We start from the raw sequence: 16,440 nt of genomic DNA, 5'->3' as shown, positions 1-16,440 counted from the left end.
AAATGATATGGCAGCTAATCAAGAACAATTAAAAAATGAATTGGCGGCTAATCAAGACCAATTAAAAAGTGATTTGACTGCAAGTTTTACTGCAAATCAAGAACAATTAAAAAATGATATGGCGGCTAATCAAGAACAATTAAAAAGTGATCTGACTGCAAGTATGTTGGCAAATCAAGACCAGTTAAAAAGCGATTTAACGGTGCTGAAAAAGGACTTAACGGTGCTGAAAAAGGACTTAACGTCTAACCAAGAAGAAATTAAAAATGACCTTATTTCGGTAAAGACTGTGATGGAAAATAAATTTAATGACATAGAGCATCGAGTTGATGCAATTGAAGAAAAATTTGATACCGTTGAAAGCCGATTCAATGCTGTAGAAAATAAATTTGAAGATGAAGATAGAAGATTTCATCTACTTAAAGAAGAGATCTTTAAGGACGTGGAAAGGAGATTGGCGACCGCGGAAAGCAGCTCTGTACAGTTTGGCGCTCCCACATCGGTTGCTCGACCGTCCATTAAACTTGCCACATTTGATGGGAAAACTTCGTGGCAGGTTTACAAAACTCAATTCATGATAGTGGCGGAAGCGAACGGATGGGACTCTGCTACCAAGGCCTGTCATCTTGCAGCATCCCTGAGAGGTGACGCAGCGGACATTCTCCAGACCCTTCCGGACAGCCAGCGCCTGGATTTCGCTGTCCTCACATCTGCGTTGGAGCTTCGCTTCGGTGAGAAGTGCCAGAAAGATTTCAGCCGACTCCAGTTGAAATCCCGTTTCCAGAAAACCGGGGAAACCCTGCAAGAGCTAGCGGCGGACGTCGAGAGATTGTCTCATCTTGCTTTTTGTGACTGTCCTGCGGATGTTCGAGACAACCTGGCACTCAACTACTACATCGACGGGGTTCGAGATCCGGAAATCCAGAAAGCTCTACGGATGGCGGATGTCAAAGACCTGAGTTCTGCTGTTGTGTATGCGATGAGATACGAGGCCGCCCAGCAAGCAACCCGTGTGAATCGCCATCCCATCCGAACTCTGGAAGCTGATGAGTCTGATTCCAGGTCGTCCTACCTCGCTGAACTTGAGAGACAACTCGGTGACTTGACAAGACAGTTGAGCAGCATAACAGCCCAAAAGAAACAAGAGCAGAAGTGCTGGAAATGCGGTAGTGAAGGACACCTGCGAAGGAGTTGTCCGGCTCGCCAAGCTACGCGAGGGAAGGAAATCACCACCACTAAAGCTCTGCAGATTTCTTCTTCTAGTAGTGGCAGTGATGGACTTTTCATTTACGCACATGTAAATGGGAACCCCTGCAGACTGATTGTTGACACTGGAGCCAATGTGACAATCATTAGGACAGATGTGGCTCGTGAATTTGGATTGAAACTGCTGTGGACATCGCCACGCGTAAGTCTCCGGACTGTGACAGGTGACAAAATTGAGATTGACGGTAAAGTGGACTTGGAAATAGTGTTTGGGAATGCCACCTACCATCATACGGCATTCGTCGCTAATATCACGGACCCCTTCATTCTCAGATTGGACTTTTTGAAGAAATATGACTTCACTCTTGACTTCAAGACTAATGAGCTGCACTCGATGAGAGAAGACATAGCCGTTTTCCCTGCAGAGAGTGATGTAAAATCCGCTCATCAAATAATAGCTCAAACAGATTTATCGATTCCCTCAAGGTCAGAATCATTAATACCTGGCTCCCTTGAAGAAAGCAATAGTTTTCGATTTGGACTCATTGAATACCCTAACCTAAGCAATAGCCTAAAAGGAGTGCTGGTAGCATCTACGCTTGTGGACCTTTCTAAGGATGTAATTCCTGTGAGAGTCGCCAACGTGAGTGAAAAGCCAAGGAATATCCGGAAAGGTGAAGTGTTAGCAACTTGTACTCCAGTAAACTGCATCATTAGAAGAATCAATTCCCCCGAGACTGTGTCTTCTGAGTCCTTGACATCGAAGTTAATTGGGAGTGCACCCTTATCGAAGGATCAAAGAACTGCTGCGGAACAATTGGTGGACGACTTCAAGCATCTGTTTTCATCTACATCGGAGGATGTTGGCCGTACGAATTTAACGCAGCATAGGATCTACACTGGAGAACACCCCCCTATTAAACAGCATCCAAGACGACTACCGTTCGCCAAGAAGGAAGAGGTTGAAACCCTTCTGAAAGAGATGAAGGAGAATGATGTAATCGAACCTTCATCCAGTCCTTGGGCCTCTCCCATCGTCTTGGTCCGAAAGAAAGATGGCTCCACCAGATTTTGTGTCGATTACCGACGACTGAATGAAATCACCAAGAAAGACAGTTACCCTCTTCCACGGATAGACGACACCTTGGACACTCTTTCCGGACACAAGTGGTTTTCGACCCTGGACTTGAAGAGCGGCTACTGGCAGGTTGAGATACACCCTGATGACCGAGAGAAGACAGCGTTTACAACTGGACAAGGCTTATGGCAGTTCAAAGTGATGCCCTTCGGCCTCTGCAATGCACCAGCTACGTTCGAGCGTCTTATGGAGACAGTGTTAAGAGGACTCTCTTACGAATCCTGTCTGGTCTACTTAGACGATATCATCATCGTGGGACGCAGCTTCGAAGAACATCTGGCAAATCTTACGAAGGTGCTGCAAAAGCTTAAGGAAGCCAATCTGAAGTTAAGCCCGTCCAAATGTAATTTGTTCCGCCGGGAAGTGAACTACCTTGGTCACATCATCTCTTCTGAAGGTGTACAAACCGATCCAGAAAAGGTGTCTGCTGTCAAGAGTTGGAGTCGTCCCGAAAACATCCATCAGCTGCGAAGTTTCCTGGGGCTCTGCACGTACTACAGGAAGTTTGTAAAGGGTTTTTCCAACATTGCACGACCTTTGCATAAGCTGACGGAGAGCAAGCAAAAGTTCGAATGGTCCAAAGAATGCGAAGATGCATTTCTGCGACTGAAGGAGGCTTTAACATCAACGCCTATCCTCGCCTATCCTCAGCCTGAAAAATCCTTCATCCTGGACACTGATGCGAGCAACGAGGGCATCGGAGCTGTTTTATCCCAAGAAATTGACGGAAATGAACATGTCATCGCTTACTGGAGCAAATGCTTATCAAAGTCGGAGCGAAATTACTGCGTCACCAGAAAGGAGTTACTGGCCATAGTGAAAGCTGTAGAACACTTCCATCATTACCTCTACGGCCGAAAATTTCTGCTTCGGACAGATCATGCCTCATTAACTTGGCTTTTGAACTTCAAAAATCCGGAAGGCCAGATAGCCAGATGGATACAGCGGCTCCAGGAATATGACATGGAGATCAAGCATCGAAAAGGGTTATCTCACGGTAATGCTGACGCTTTATCAAGGAGACCCTGTCCTGAGAACTGCAATTATTGTTCCGGAATCGAGAAACAGTATGGAACGACTAGCCCTACCGCCTATCAGGTGACAGTGACTCCAATATCATCAGAACCTGATCCATGGAGTGACAACCAAGTTCGAAAAGATCAGCTTGAAGACCCCGACATAAAACCAATTTTGGAGTTCATGGAAAGTGACAGTCGGCGACCTAGCTGGCAGGACGTTTCCATCTTCAGTCCTGCAACAAAAAGATACTGGGCTTTATGGAACTCGCTCCATTTACGGAACGGCGTGCTACACCGGAAATGGGAATCTGACGACGGCAAAACATCTAGGTGGCAGTTACTACTTCCCCGATCAAGGATTTCAGATGTTCTGAAAGAAATACATAGTAGTGCGACTGGAGGACATTTTGGTGTCTTGAAAACCCTCAATAAAGTTTGGGAGCGCTTCTTCTGGAGCAAGGCGAAGGATGACGTGGAGAAGTGGTGCCATTCTTGTGACGCCTGTGCTGCTCGTAAAGGACCGAAGAAGAGAAGCAGAGGGAAGCTACATCTGTACAACGTTGGAGCTCCTTTCGAACGAATTGGGATCGACATCCTGGGTCCTCTTCCAAGAACTGCTGATGGGAACAAATACATTCTTGTTTCCATCGACTACTTCACCAAATGGCCGGAAGCATTTCCCATTCCAGATCAAGAGGCTACCACCGTAGCAGAGACTCTAGTCCAACATTGGATCTCGAGATATGGAACACCTTTGCAGATTCATTCCGATCAAGGGAGGAATTTCATCTCTGCTGTGTTTAAGGGCCTATGTCAAATTTTCGGAATTGAGAAAACTAGGACAACACCACTACACCCACAATCGGACGGCATGGTGGAGAGATTTAACCGCACAATCCTAAATAATCTCTCGCTTATGGTATCCAGAAATCAACAGGATTGGGACAAGAAGCTACCTTTGTTCCTGCTGGCCTACTGCAGTGCTGTCCACGAGACTACCGGATTTGCCCCATCTCAGATGCTCTTCGGACGAGAGCTTCGGCTACCTTGTGATCTCGTCTTCGGTCGTCCCCCGGATGCGCCTTCATCGCCTGAGGAGTACATCCAGGATCTCCAGGCCCGGTTGGAAGACGTTCATAACTTCGCACGAGAGCGAATCAACATCGCGGCGGAGAAGATGAAGACCCGATACGACACAAGGTCTACTGGACATGAATTCAACGAAGGCGACAAGGTTTGGTTATGGAATCCCATCCGACGGAAAGGTCGTTCACCCAAATTGCAGTCGCATTGGGATGGACCCTACAAAGTCCTTAACCGACTAAATGACGTCATAGTGAGGATCAAAAAACCACCTAATGCAAAACCTAGGGTTGTACATTATGATCGGTTAGCCCCATACTATGGCCATAGTTCATGAGTATTACGTAAACAACCATGGTTGATAACATAAAAGTTGTAGATAATTTTTGCTTTTAATGTTTAGTAATATTTCTTGTTATTATTGTGTTTCCTGTATCTGTTAGTTATTAATTAATGTGTATATTTGTAAACTTGTGATAGAAGTTTGGCACCCTTTCTGGGGATTGTACTGCCCGGGACGTGCAGTCCTTAGGAAGGGGGCAATGTTACAAATTCTGTAAATAGTAATTATTGTAGTAACGTAACCTGTAAATAGTTTCCCGTAATGAATATACAACCCCTTTTTCATATGGCTAAAATATACGACCCCTATTCCCTTTTTGTTCATTGATAAAATTTGATAACGGTCAACGCATTTCGAGAAGCGTGTGGAATATTTGAGAAAATTCTTTTCGGTGTATTTAAGCCGTTAGCGATGGATAAACAGTTAGTTTGGATTGATATTTCGAGCTGAGGGCATTTTGCTCTGTTTATAGCGAGGCATTTCGCTGTGTTGTTTTCGTATTTGGAAGTAAATACGTGTGTAAACGTTGAGTTTACGGTGTTGTGTGATAATTGCTTTATTGCTGATGAATAATTTAGCTGTTGTTGAAGATCTTTCCTGTACATAGTGTAAATAAATTTCCTGTGTTTTTATCAAGAACTGTGTTTTCATTTCAAGAAAGTGGAAGTCGCACCGAATCCGTTACAATATTTTTGTTATCATTCCTTATTCTTCATTTTCAATGTCATATCATTTTGGTAAAGCTCTTGCAATTTGATTGGTAGATTATACTGGTATAATATGGAATCATATGATATTCTTTTACTATTCCTTGCATAATTAAAGTACCCTGTCTGAAACGCATAACTCTGGCATTGTATTAGGCTTTTAGTCTTCCTCAAGTGTTAATTTACTGCATTTTCTTGCATATTATCCACCACAGATAACATGATGTGAAAAAAGAAGTTGTTTTGATTTAAAAAACAATTTTAGTAACTAAATTAAAAACTTGAAGAAGTAATGATTTTTAAGGTATAATCAAAATTAATCTATAAAATTATCTAAGAAATAATTATTACATCTTGAAGTAATGGTACGCTAATTACTTAAAGACAAAGAGTCAAAACAAAGAAGCAAATGGTCTAATCTTGTACAAATGGAGGCTTCTTCCTTGACTGTATGGTTGTTAATTTTACACAGCCTGATTTGTGTTGGAGGAAAAATCAAGCTAAGTAAAAAAAAATACCCTACATGCATCGAGACGGTCTCTATTGGTGAATTCTGCTATAAATTGAGGTTCAGTGCATTGGCAATGAAAAAAGAAAAAGCAGATGTAATCCGTAGCAGCCTATAATCCGCACTGCATTAATTTCACTCTTTTTTAACAGATAATACGCAAGAAAATATGATAAATTCCAGGAGAGATTTATAAATAATCTTTTTGACATTGAAATAAGAGTTCTCTTGAAATACATCAAAGTCAAAATATTAATTTTACAATTTCAGTACTTGTCAATTTGCTGTTTGCTGAATCCATTTTTTGTATTGCTTGCTATTTTTGTGATTCATGATAATATATTTCCTATAGTCTTTGCTGGTAATTTAGGATTAGTTATTAAATATGTTTATCATATTAATTTTTTTTACTTAGTTTAGTCTCTGACAAAAGAGTTGTTTTTTTATGTATTGATTTTTTTCTTCATTTCAGAGTCTTTAAAGGACTTAAAATCTTTAAATACCATAGGAATAACCACAAATGGTATTGTCTTGCATAAAAAACTGAAAGAACTGAAAGAAGCTGGTATGTATTTCTTCAAGTATAATTTGTACAAAATTTTGAACATGTTGAGTTATTTACATTTTAAAAGTATCATTTACTAACAACATTCCAATATTATAATTGTTTATTTGATCAACTAATCCATGTATTTTGTTAAATTTTTAATTTATTCATATTTTTTTGCTAATTTTATTGAAAAGATTGTAACTCATTTAAACTTCTTCCCTTGTTTTTACTGATAGAGTATTTATACAAGAGCCATAATGATTGAGCTCAAAAAAGTGTAACAATCTTCAAGTGTTGCAAAACCATAGGGACATGCATGTAAATTAGTCAGTTATTGCTGGTTTTCTAAACTGCTCACTGATGAGCATAAAAACAAGTCATTTGCTGCAAATTTTTCCCAATTTTTGATTCCACATATTTATATCCGGCAATAACAGCCCATACAGGGTTCGTACGCTCCTTCAAAACTCCTCCAATACTCCTTCATATAGGAAATTTTTTTGAAGGGCCCTTCAAACTCCTTCATTTTGGTTTGAATTCCTTCTTTTTTATTTCAAGACTACATAGTCTTCTTCTATGACTAACTTAAAATACTTTGGTCAATACAACTTACTTTCATCACAAGGGCGAAGGTATAAGGGCGATTTTAATGTAGTAATTTCGTATATTGATTTTTTCATAAAGATGTGATTTACAAATTGATCATAGAAGTTATAAAAGTTGAAGGTGAAAATATTATTAGATGACTAAGACATATCATAAATAAAGTAAACCATGCTTAAATGGTGCTTGGCTGTGTTTTTCTCTCCACCACACTCTCATCTGCGAAAGTCAGTTTTTCTAATTATTATTAAAATATTTAGAAATACATAAGCAGATGTACTACATTAAGAAGTGATTGTGTTAAAAAAAAAAAACAATTGTTTAGCAAATCACAGTTATGATATTGTAACGTCCACAAGTGATGTCATGCCTTGAGAGGGGTGGAGGGGTTCATGAAATTATGACAAGGGGAGGAGAGAGGGTGACAAAAAGTAACATCACGCAGTTATTATAACAGCATGTGACAAGAGGAGGAGTAAGAAAAGTTGACACTTTGTGACAAAGAAGGAAGGGGTCAAACATTTGGAAAAAAAAAGTGCGACATCATTTCTGGCAACCTATTAGTACTCCTTCGAAATCTCATTTTTCTCCTTCAAACCTTTTCCAAAACTCCTTCATTTTATTTCAGAAATTGAGTACCAATCCTGCCATAAATTTTGATCTTAGTTTATTTTGTTAAAAGTATCTCTCATGTTCTAAAGTATATGATACATTTGTACATATAGTTATGCCGCATTGCAAAATTTTAAAACAAGCTACTGGTCTTTTAAACCAGTACATATGAAGATGTAACTGAACCTCAGAAAATATGGCAGGTTCACTTACAGTTTAACAATAAATTTATTTGTTGGTTACTTATTTAGAACCATGTCCTGTGACATATTATTTATTTTAGTTTATCTATTTAATCATATTATGATCACAATGTTCTTTATGTACTGTAAACAGAACGTACAGGATTTCTGTTTTTGTTTTTTGCATTTTCAAAAATGGCCTCTCAGAGTGACCAACCTCCATTAACAACCATTTTTTTGAAGAACAGAGAGTTTCAGTGATCACTCCAGCGAGAAGTTGATGATATGAAGTAGCTCAATCGACAGCAATTAGCCCCTGGGCTCACAGATGGCCCAGTTTTATTTCCTGGTGATCTAAACCTCTACAAAATCTTATTTTTAATTCGTACAAACTTTATCGTGCTAAAAGGTTTTAACCCTTCTTTTTTAATTAAATTTTTTTGTCTGGGAATTAAAAGCGTCAATTTTGAAAAATGCATGGTAGAAAATGAATTCATGATAGTGAAAAGAGTTGGAACTGTATCCATTATATCGCTTTCTTCCATTCCTAAAGCTTTGTGCCAACGTCATTAGAGAAATTCTTAATTTTTTTGATCGCAAGAAGTCATTTATTATTGTTATGAGAAGCATTTTTCATTACTCATTAGTTCTTGAATAATTTCAGTTGGCTACTTCAAATTCGTCTTTATTATTCTTTTTTCACTCCTTAAAATATCAGTTAAAAAAAGCATCTGTTTTATAACTAATCACTATTTACTATCATTAGCAGAATTCTTTAGTGTTGTTAAACTGTTATTTGATTTCACATATCTTACCTTGTATAATAACTTTCATTCGATAGGCTTAAATGCTATTAATATCAGCCTAGACACAATGGTTCCATCAAAATTTGAGTTTTTGACAAGGAGGAGGGGCTGGGACAATGTTGTTCATAGCATTCATTCAGCTTTAGAAATGGGCTTTGATCCAGTGAAGGTATGAATTTCTGATTATAGTCAAAATGTACAAAAAGTGAATTGTACTAGTTCATTAGTAGTTTGTAATACAGGTAAAAAAAAAACTAATTATGATCTAAGAAATAATTTTGCATTGAAAAAGGGGTTCTTTGTTAACCTGAAACATGTTTCTTTTATTAATTTGCAATTTAACACACTATAGCATTTTTAATCATCTTTTATAATTGAATCAATTATTTCAGAAAAGGCATAAGTTCAGTGAATTTCTGTAGGACTTAAGCCTTTTCTGAAATAAATGATTCAATTATGAGCTAGTTTGTTGTAATCATGCTCGGATCTATACATTTTGCCTCCCCCCCCCCCGGGAAAAAATCAGCTGGTCCCCTAACTTAACCTCCTACTAGATTGCTCACCTCTTCCCCTAATAATTAATTTTTAAAAGAGTGATTGTTGTTGTTTTTTTAACTGCTTTAATATTTCTACCTTGTTTAAATCTTTTTATTTATTTATTATTATTTTAAGGTTTTTAACTTGCCTGTTTAAATGCTTTTTGGTTGTTATGATGTGAGTTTTTTAATCTTGATTTTTGAAAACTAATTTTGTTTATAAGGAATCTCAGCAAGGAAACAAGCCTCCCATAACTTTACATTGTTCCTATTCCCGAGATTCAAACTATTTTGTAATTAAAAGGCAAGTTTTAAAAAAATTCTAATTTTGGCGGCTCCTAGTAAGTTATTTCTGTTAGTTAAGATTCGCTGTTGTTGTTACATAATATGTGTTGAGTTTCTATTTTTCCTCAAATTGTTACTGAAACATTACAAAAATATTTTCAACTTTTAAAATTTGAGTATGCTTTCTTTTTTTTATTTTTTTGATTTACTTACTCATTTTTGTGTCTTGGGTCGTGGGCCACCCTGCACTGCAGATACATAGATACAGGCCTGGTTGTAATTGTTGTATTTCTTGATATATTTTGTCCAAGAAAAAGGTCTTAAATGGAAATTTTTAAAAAGAAAACTTATCTTTAGCATGTGCTAAAAAAATGAAGTAGAGTGGGAGAGCTAAGGAAAGATCTAATCAAATTGGAAAGATCAAGTAACTTATCTAAAGGAGGATTTTCAGAGGAAGGAAATATGCCCCCCACCCCCTCCCAGTATGCTGGAATGTATAATGTATATGCTGCAATATTTTGCACCAATCTGAAATGGATATACATTAAGTTTAATCAATTTGATTTTATGATATGGGTAAATTGTGTAATAAAAAGATATATGTTAGAGGGTGCCATCTAAGAAGATTGGGAAGTATTTTTTGACTGCGTAACTGTTTTCTCACTCAATGACATCTCTAGGCTGTATAAAATGAAGTCTCCGAAAAGCATCTGTTTGTTTGAATGCGCAAAACTCGAGAACTACCTGACCGATTTCTCTGAAATTTTTGCAGTTTATTTCTTTAACTCCGGAGAAGGGTTTGCTTACCGGTTCGAAAAAGATTCGATGAATAGTTCTTTTTTTATTCCAATGTAGGTGCAATTTTCACATAAATTCCCGGATATGGGGATGATAAATTATTTGCTCATATTAATATTATATATCAACTGAAAGGGTATAATTTTCCGCATTCTACGCAATTTGTTTCAATGCTCTAACTTAATTACAGCTTGAGCTTTTTTAGGCTTAACTGAAATTTAGGCACTACTTTCTTCATTAAATCTATCAATAAAAAGTGAAGGAATTGTTCCACGACTTTCTTTTTGATACCATTGGAAAAGGCAACATTTTTAAATCCAGATCTATTTCGACCTTTGGTAGAAAAACTAAGCTTCTGTCTCCAAGGAAAAAAAAGTTACAAGACGTTTTAAAATCAAGTTTGAAAAAGCTCATCTCCATTTAAGTTGTTAACCATTTTATTTTGCTTTTTTATGGTTTGCTTTTTTACTTTTTTACGGTTACACTTTTTAAATCCATTGTTTCTTTCCATCTTTCTCATTTTAATTTCTTAAACTTATTTTATTTTGTGTTTCCATGGTTATATGCTTTTTAATCCATCTTTCACCTTTTAATTTTTTAGCCGGGCAACGTTGCTAGTATTTAATGTGTTAATTCTCTCTTTTAGATAAACTGTGTTGTGATGAAAGGAATAAATGATGATGAACTATGCTCCTTCGTCAAGTTCACTGAAAATCAGGTATGAGATTACCTAGAATATGGTGTGCAGTATGGACGCGTGGGGATGGTTATCCCCCAATAACCCTTAATTGTGAGCTCTATTGCCAATTCTACTGTGACAACATTTGTAGATATAAGTATTGTTGTAAATTAAGAATTGTAAAAATAATTTAAGAAACAAATCTAAGCAAATTCAAGATATTTAAGTTGATTACAAAAAGGTGATGCATTGCTAAAAAAAGCAGTGAGTTGTGTAGATTTAATAAGAAGCATCATAGATAAATTGAGCTTACATTTCATGCTATCTGATGAATAAGAGGGACAAATTAAAGCTCCAAAACACTAGTAAAAATGTAAATGAACATTCTTGCATGATAATTTTTGCAATTCAATGACACTGTTCAATGAAAAAATATTAAAAATTTAATGAAATATGAACATTCAAAGCAATCCATTTTTTTGCTTCTACGGGAAGAATAGCAATTTATAATGTTCAAAATTTTCAACTCATAAAACAGTTTCTGTTGAATATCATAAAAACTTCAAAAGATATCGGTAACCTAATGAGCCGAATTTCAATTATTCTTGGATGGGTGAAGAATTGGGAGGGAAGTTTCACAAAGTGTACTTACCTGCTATCATTCAGTGTGATTCGCGATAAAAACATATTTGGCAACAGTCCCACTTGAAACATTTCACTTCCAAGAATCATTAAAATACAGCTTATCAGATTGCCAATTTAGGATATTCAACTGAAATTTTTTCACGAGTTGCCTCATCTAATTGACAGTGAAGTTTTGAAAGTTATAAATTGCTATTTTTCATGCAGGTGCAAGGGAAAATTGCTTTAAATGTTCATATTTCATGAAATTTTCATAACTTTTACATTAAATTTTAGTATTATATTTCTCTTGTACACTGTCAAGTTTTCTAAAAGTTTGACAAGGTTTGAAGGAAATCTTGGCATCTTATAGCCAAAAAACTACAAATAAAATTTGTATTTTCGAAAGAAATTCTTTTATCGTGAATGTAAGTGACACTTTCAACAGGATATTCAAATCTTTAACATAATTGTGCATCACTAAAGAACTAATTTCTGAAATTTACTCCTCATTCCCAGCTATTTATGATGAAGAATGATCAAAAATCCTTTTTTGTTTCTTCAATTTGTTGCTGATCCCCGAAATGCATGAGTGATTTAATGTTGATTGGAAAATGAAAGCTAAAGCATACCTTTTATGTGGCAAAAGTTGTAAAACAATTGAAGCTCTGAGCAGCAAAGGGATGTAAGTGGGCTTATTACAGTTTCAGGTAAAACACGTTTAAAGTTCAGATCCTAGGTAGGCTTTCATTGAATTGATGTTTTAAAACCTGCTGCATAGCAGCACCTACCAGAGCTAATTATACTTTTTCTTGCCCCATAACAGAGGAGATTTTCTCTTAATATTTGCCCTAGTGATCTCAAAATTTTTAGTTTTGGCACTTACATTCCTTTACTTCTCACCGACTTAATTGATCTCTTATTTCTCGAGAAATTTGTAAAAATGTGCATTTTTGAAAGAGTCCCAATACTTTTGGTTCAGGGTCTCATTAAAATACCTAGGGGCCCTAGACCAAATTCTTTTTTGGGGCCTCCTGTGTTCAAACTTTATAACTTAAGCCGTTGGCTGAAACAATTTTAATCATAGACTAAAGTAATTTCAGCCATTTGGGGGCCCTAAGCCACGGCCTAGTTGGCTTATCCAGTATCAGGTCTTGTTTTGGTTACATAGTGTAGCTATGTATTCCTTACCTTTAATCAGTTCAGTCAAGGACGGATCCAGAAAACGTTCAAGGAGGGGGCAATTGTTTTTTACTCTTAAGGATTTCAATATCAAAAAACTTTTGAAGGAGTGTACTGAGCCCTATAGCTTACCCTTATGTTATCAAAGGTGTCCTACAGTTATGTTTTCTTCGAAAAATATCCAGGGTGAGCTTTTGAACCTAGCCTAATATCATCTAAGATCGTCTAAAATTGAGATTTTGGAACTTCAATTTTGAAAAAAATCCTGTAGAAAGTTCTGGTCCCTATTCCCAGAGTAATAAGAGATGAGCAAGACTTTTAATTCCGGAAGAATTCTGGTAAAGAGATCTCTTTCTTCTAACTCCATGAAGATGTAAAATTGCATTTTTGAAACTTTAATATCGAAAATATAAGCGAAGAAAGTTCCTGTCTCTCGGCTCAAGGAGGGGGCAATAGCCCCTCCCTTGTATCCGTCCTTGAGTTCAGTATTTTTATTATGGGAAAGTTTGAAAGCCTTTCCATAATAATGAAAGTTTCGAAGTAAATATAAAATAGGGCAATGATTTTTTATTTATTTTTTTCAGAAAGTTGATGTGAGGTTTATAGAGTACTCTCCATTTAGTGGAAATAAATGGAACAACAAGAAAATGGTGCCATACTTAAGCATGATAGATATTATCAAAAAAGAATATCCTGAATTAAAGCGTTCACAGGACAAACCCAATGACACAGCAAAGGTAGTAACAATAAAAGTCATTTGATAAGAATTTGTTAGTAAAATGTTTAAAGCTTTTGCAAAATAGTTAAACTGTTATTAACTAATGTAGGAAGCGTAGATTTGATTTCATAAATACATACACAAAGCAAAAAAATAGTGGCATTAAAAAAAAAGAAAAATTCTTCATTTTTCCAAAAAATGCTTGTTTGTGTGATTTTTTTATCCTCAAAGAATGATACTTATAAAATTTTATTAATATTATATTAATTATATCATTTTTGTCTTGCTGGAAAATGATTAGGCAAAACATCTTTTAACCAACTGAGTTTTATACATTTGATTAGTTAATAAATAAACAACCAAAGTGGTCCTAGCTAATTTCAGTTTGGAAGTCTTCTTATTTATCATAATATTTTCATCCTATTTTTTCTTTCTCTACATAAAGGGTTTAATATTTTAATTGATTGTTTTATATCATTTTATTAAATGTATATTAATGATGAAAGTTTCATTAAAAATACATCAAAAGAAAAAAGAATTAATTTACAAAATGATTATCAACAAATTTTCCGATTAATATTATACTTTTTTTGTATAACATTAATCATAAATCCCTTCGACCAAGGTAGTTTGTTTAATTAGTTTTGGTATTTTCTTTACTACTTGTGCTTTATTTTCATTGTTTTTCATTTTAATCTTAATTTAGTCTGTTTAATTTGCTATATAATGCAAATGTTAAGTAAAATATTTTGTAAAATTATAATACATTCTATCCGTGTCCCTGTGTATACCTCCCCCCCCCCCTTGAAAAAAAAACTAAACTAACTTAAAAAGATTATACATTCAACTCTCGATAACTTGAAGTCCAACAGGACCGGCTAAAACGTTCGAGTTATTGGTAGTTCTAGCTATGGGGAAGTTTCCACAACAGTCTCAAGAGTTTGGGACTGGATGAAAACTTTGAGATAATGGCCTCTTCAAGTTATTAGCTTTGAGTTATTAAGAATCGACTATATTCTATTTTCTTAATTTTTAAAATCCCATAAGCATACTTTCTTTTTTTTTCAAGAATTTACTACACTAAGCTGTAATTGAAAACCATCATTTAAAACACATGAGTTTTTCAGCAAGAATTTCCAGATTAAAAAAAAAAAAAAATTAAGAACAATTGAATTACAATAGATAAAGTATATTGACTTTTCCCAAAGCATTTTATGTGAAAAAATTATTTTCTATTTGTTTTATATGATGTCTTATTTTACTGATAAGTCTATTGATTGTGTGAAATGATGTTTTAGTTTTCTCAAAAGACGTCTTTCAAACCTTATAAGTACTTCTTTTTATAACTATTTATTTGATGTCAAACTATTTTATCTTTAAAAGTAAATTTTATAATTATGTTCTTTTTTTTAAACTATATTTATAAAGATACATTCAACAGTTTTTGCTGCAATTATTTCAGTATCTCTTAGTAATTTTTTACTGAATAGGCATATAAAATACCCAACTTCAAAGGTCAAATTGGATTTATTACATCAATGACTGAAAATTTTTGTGGCTCTTGCAACCGCTTGCGAATCACAGCTGATGGGCACCTTAAGGTGAGTCATTAAATACCTTTCTTGCTTATTTTGCTCACTGTAGTTTATTATTGTTGTTATTATTAATTCTTTGAAACACTATTTGAAAGAACTTGAGCATCATCAATGGTTTCTTTACTGATATATTGTGTTAAAATGAGTTAAATTTGTGACATAATTATTTTGCACCAGTGATGAGAGTTTTATTTTTAATGCCCATTTTCCCCACCCAGGATTTAAGTTTGCTCCCAAAACATCATACAATAAACATTAAATTTAAATAAACAAAACAACTATCTGGCATCGATCTACCTTTTCATCATCCAATCAAACTAAACGTCGGTGCAAGTTCCGAGATAAGGGCAAGAAGGAAAGTATTTCAAACTGTATAATCACCTACTAAGAAAAAACTATTACCTAATTACAGTGTATTAAATATTTTTGTTAAAATTTAACTATTTTAGGCTATGTGTTAGATTCATTTGGATGTCTTTTTTTGCGAAAGCAAGAGAAAATTCTTGTTTTTTTTGTTTCCTTTTTTTATCAGATCTTACATTCAGAATAAACATCTTTAAAATAAATAAATAGTTTCCTAATCAAAAGCTGTTGTGAACTGAAAACAGCATTAACTATTTAAATGCTGTAAAAGAACTCATTTTTGCGAACCATAATTTTGGCTAAGATGAAGATGTTTGTAATTTTACAGGCTGAAATTTTGCTGGCAAACATATAAACAGAACCAAAAACATGGGCGGATTTATGGGGGGGGGGGAGCAGAGGGGGCAATGCCCCCCAGTTTTGGGAGGACTTTATGTAGTAACAACACATCTTCCAAAAATTAAAAAAAATATATTTTTTCTTTTTTGAATAGTTTCGAAGGGCATGGGTGGATTTATGGGGGGGGGGGGGGGCATAGGGGGCAATGCCCCCAGTTTTGGGAGGACTTTATATAGTAACAACACATCTTTCTTTCAAAATTTTAAAACAAAAAAATCATGACTTTTTCTTTTTTGAATAGTTCAATGAAAATGAAGAGAAAAGCAAATGTCCTTTTCTGATGGGAGAAAAGAAAAGGAAAAAAAAAACCGAACAATTAAATACAAATAGTACCAGGGTTGGCTTTCTGCTGGCAGAAACTAGTTTTTGCCGTGCCAGTGGCAGAAACTGGTTATGACCGGTAAAAACCGGCAGAAACTGGCAAAAACTTTAAAATGTCTTTAATAACTCAATTAATTAGTAAATGATATTTGTTTAAGTAAACTAAAAAATTAAACATCATTTCAT

The 16,440-nt window shown here is 35.3% G+C and overlaps 1 protein-coding gene across 1 annotated transcript in view; it reads left to right on the top strand.

Moving 5' to 3' along the window:
- The window catches only part of LOC129225820 (molybdenum cofactor biosynthesis protein 1-like), a 48,238-nt gene that overhangs the window by 21,954 nt on the left and 9,844 nt on the right, over positions 1 to 16,440 (top strand). Inside the window, exons 4-8 of the mRNA XM_054860335.1 lie at positions 6,477 to 6,569; positions 8,793 to 8,926; positions 11,023 to 11,094; positions 13,443 to 13,595; positions 15,067 to 15,177. Coding sequence (XP_054716310.1) covers positions 6,477 to 6,569; positions 8,793 to 8,926; positions 11,023 to 11,094; positions 13,443 to 13,595; positions 15,067 to 15,177 — 563 coding nt within the window. The remainder of the gene's footprint in view (positions 1 to 6,476; positions 6,570 to 8,792; positions 8,927 to 11,022; positions 11,095 to 13,442; positions 13,596 to 15,066; positions 15,178 to 16,440) is intronic.

The sequence above is a fragment of the Uloborus diversus genome, chromosome 7 (assembly GCF_026930045.1).
Source record: "Uloborus diversus isolate 005 chromosome 7, Udiv.v.3.1, whole genome shotgun sequence".
Lineage (NCBI taxonomy): Eukaryota > Metazoa > Arthropoda > Arachnida > Araneae > Uloboridae > Uloborus > Uloborus diversus.
This window is presented reverse-complemented; position numbering and strand designations above follow the sequence as displayed.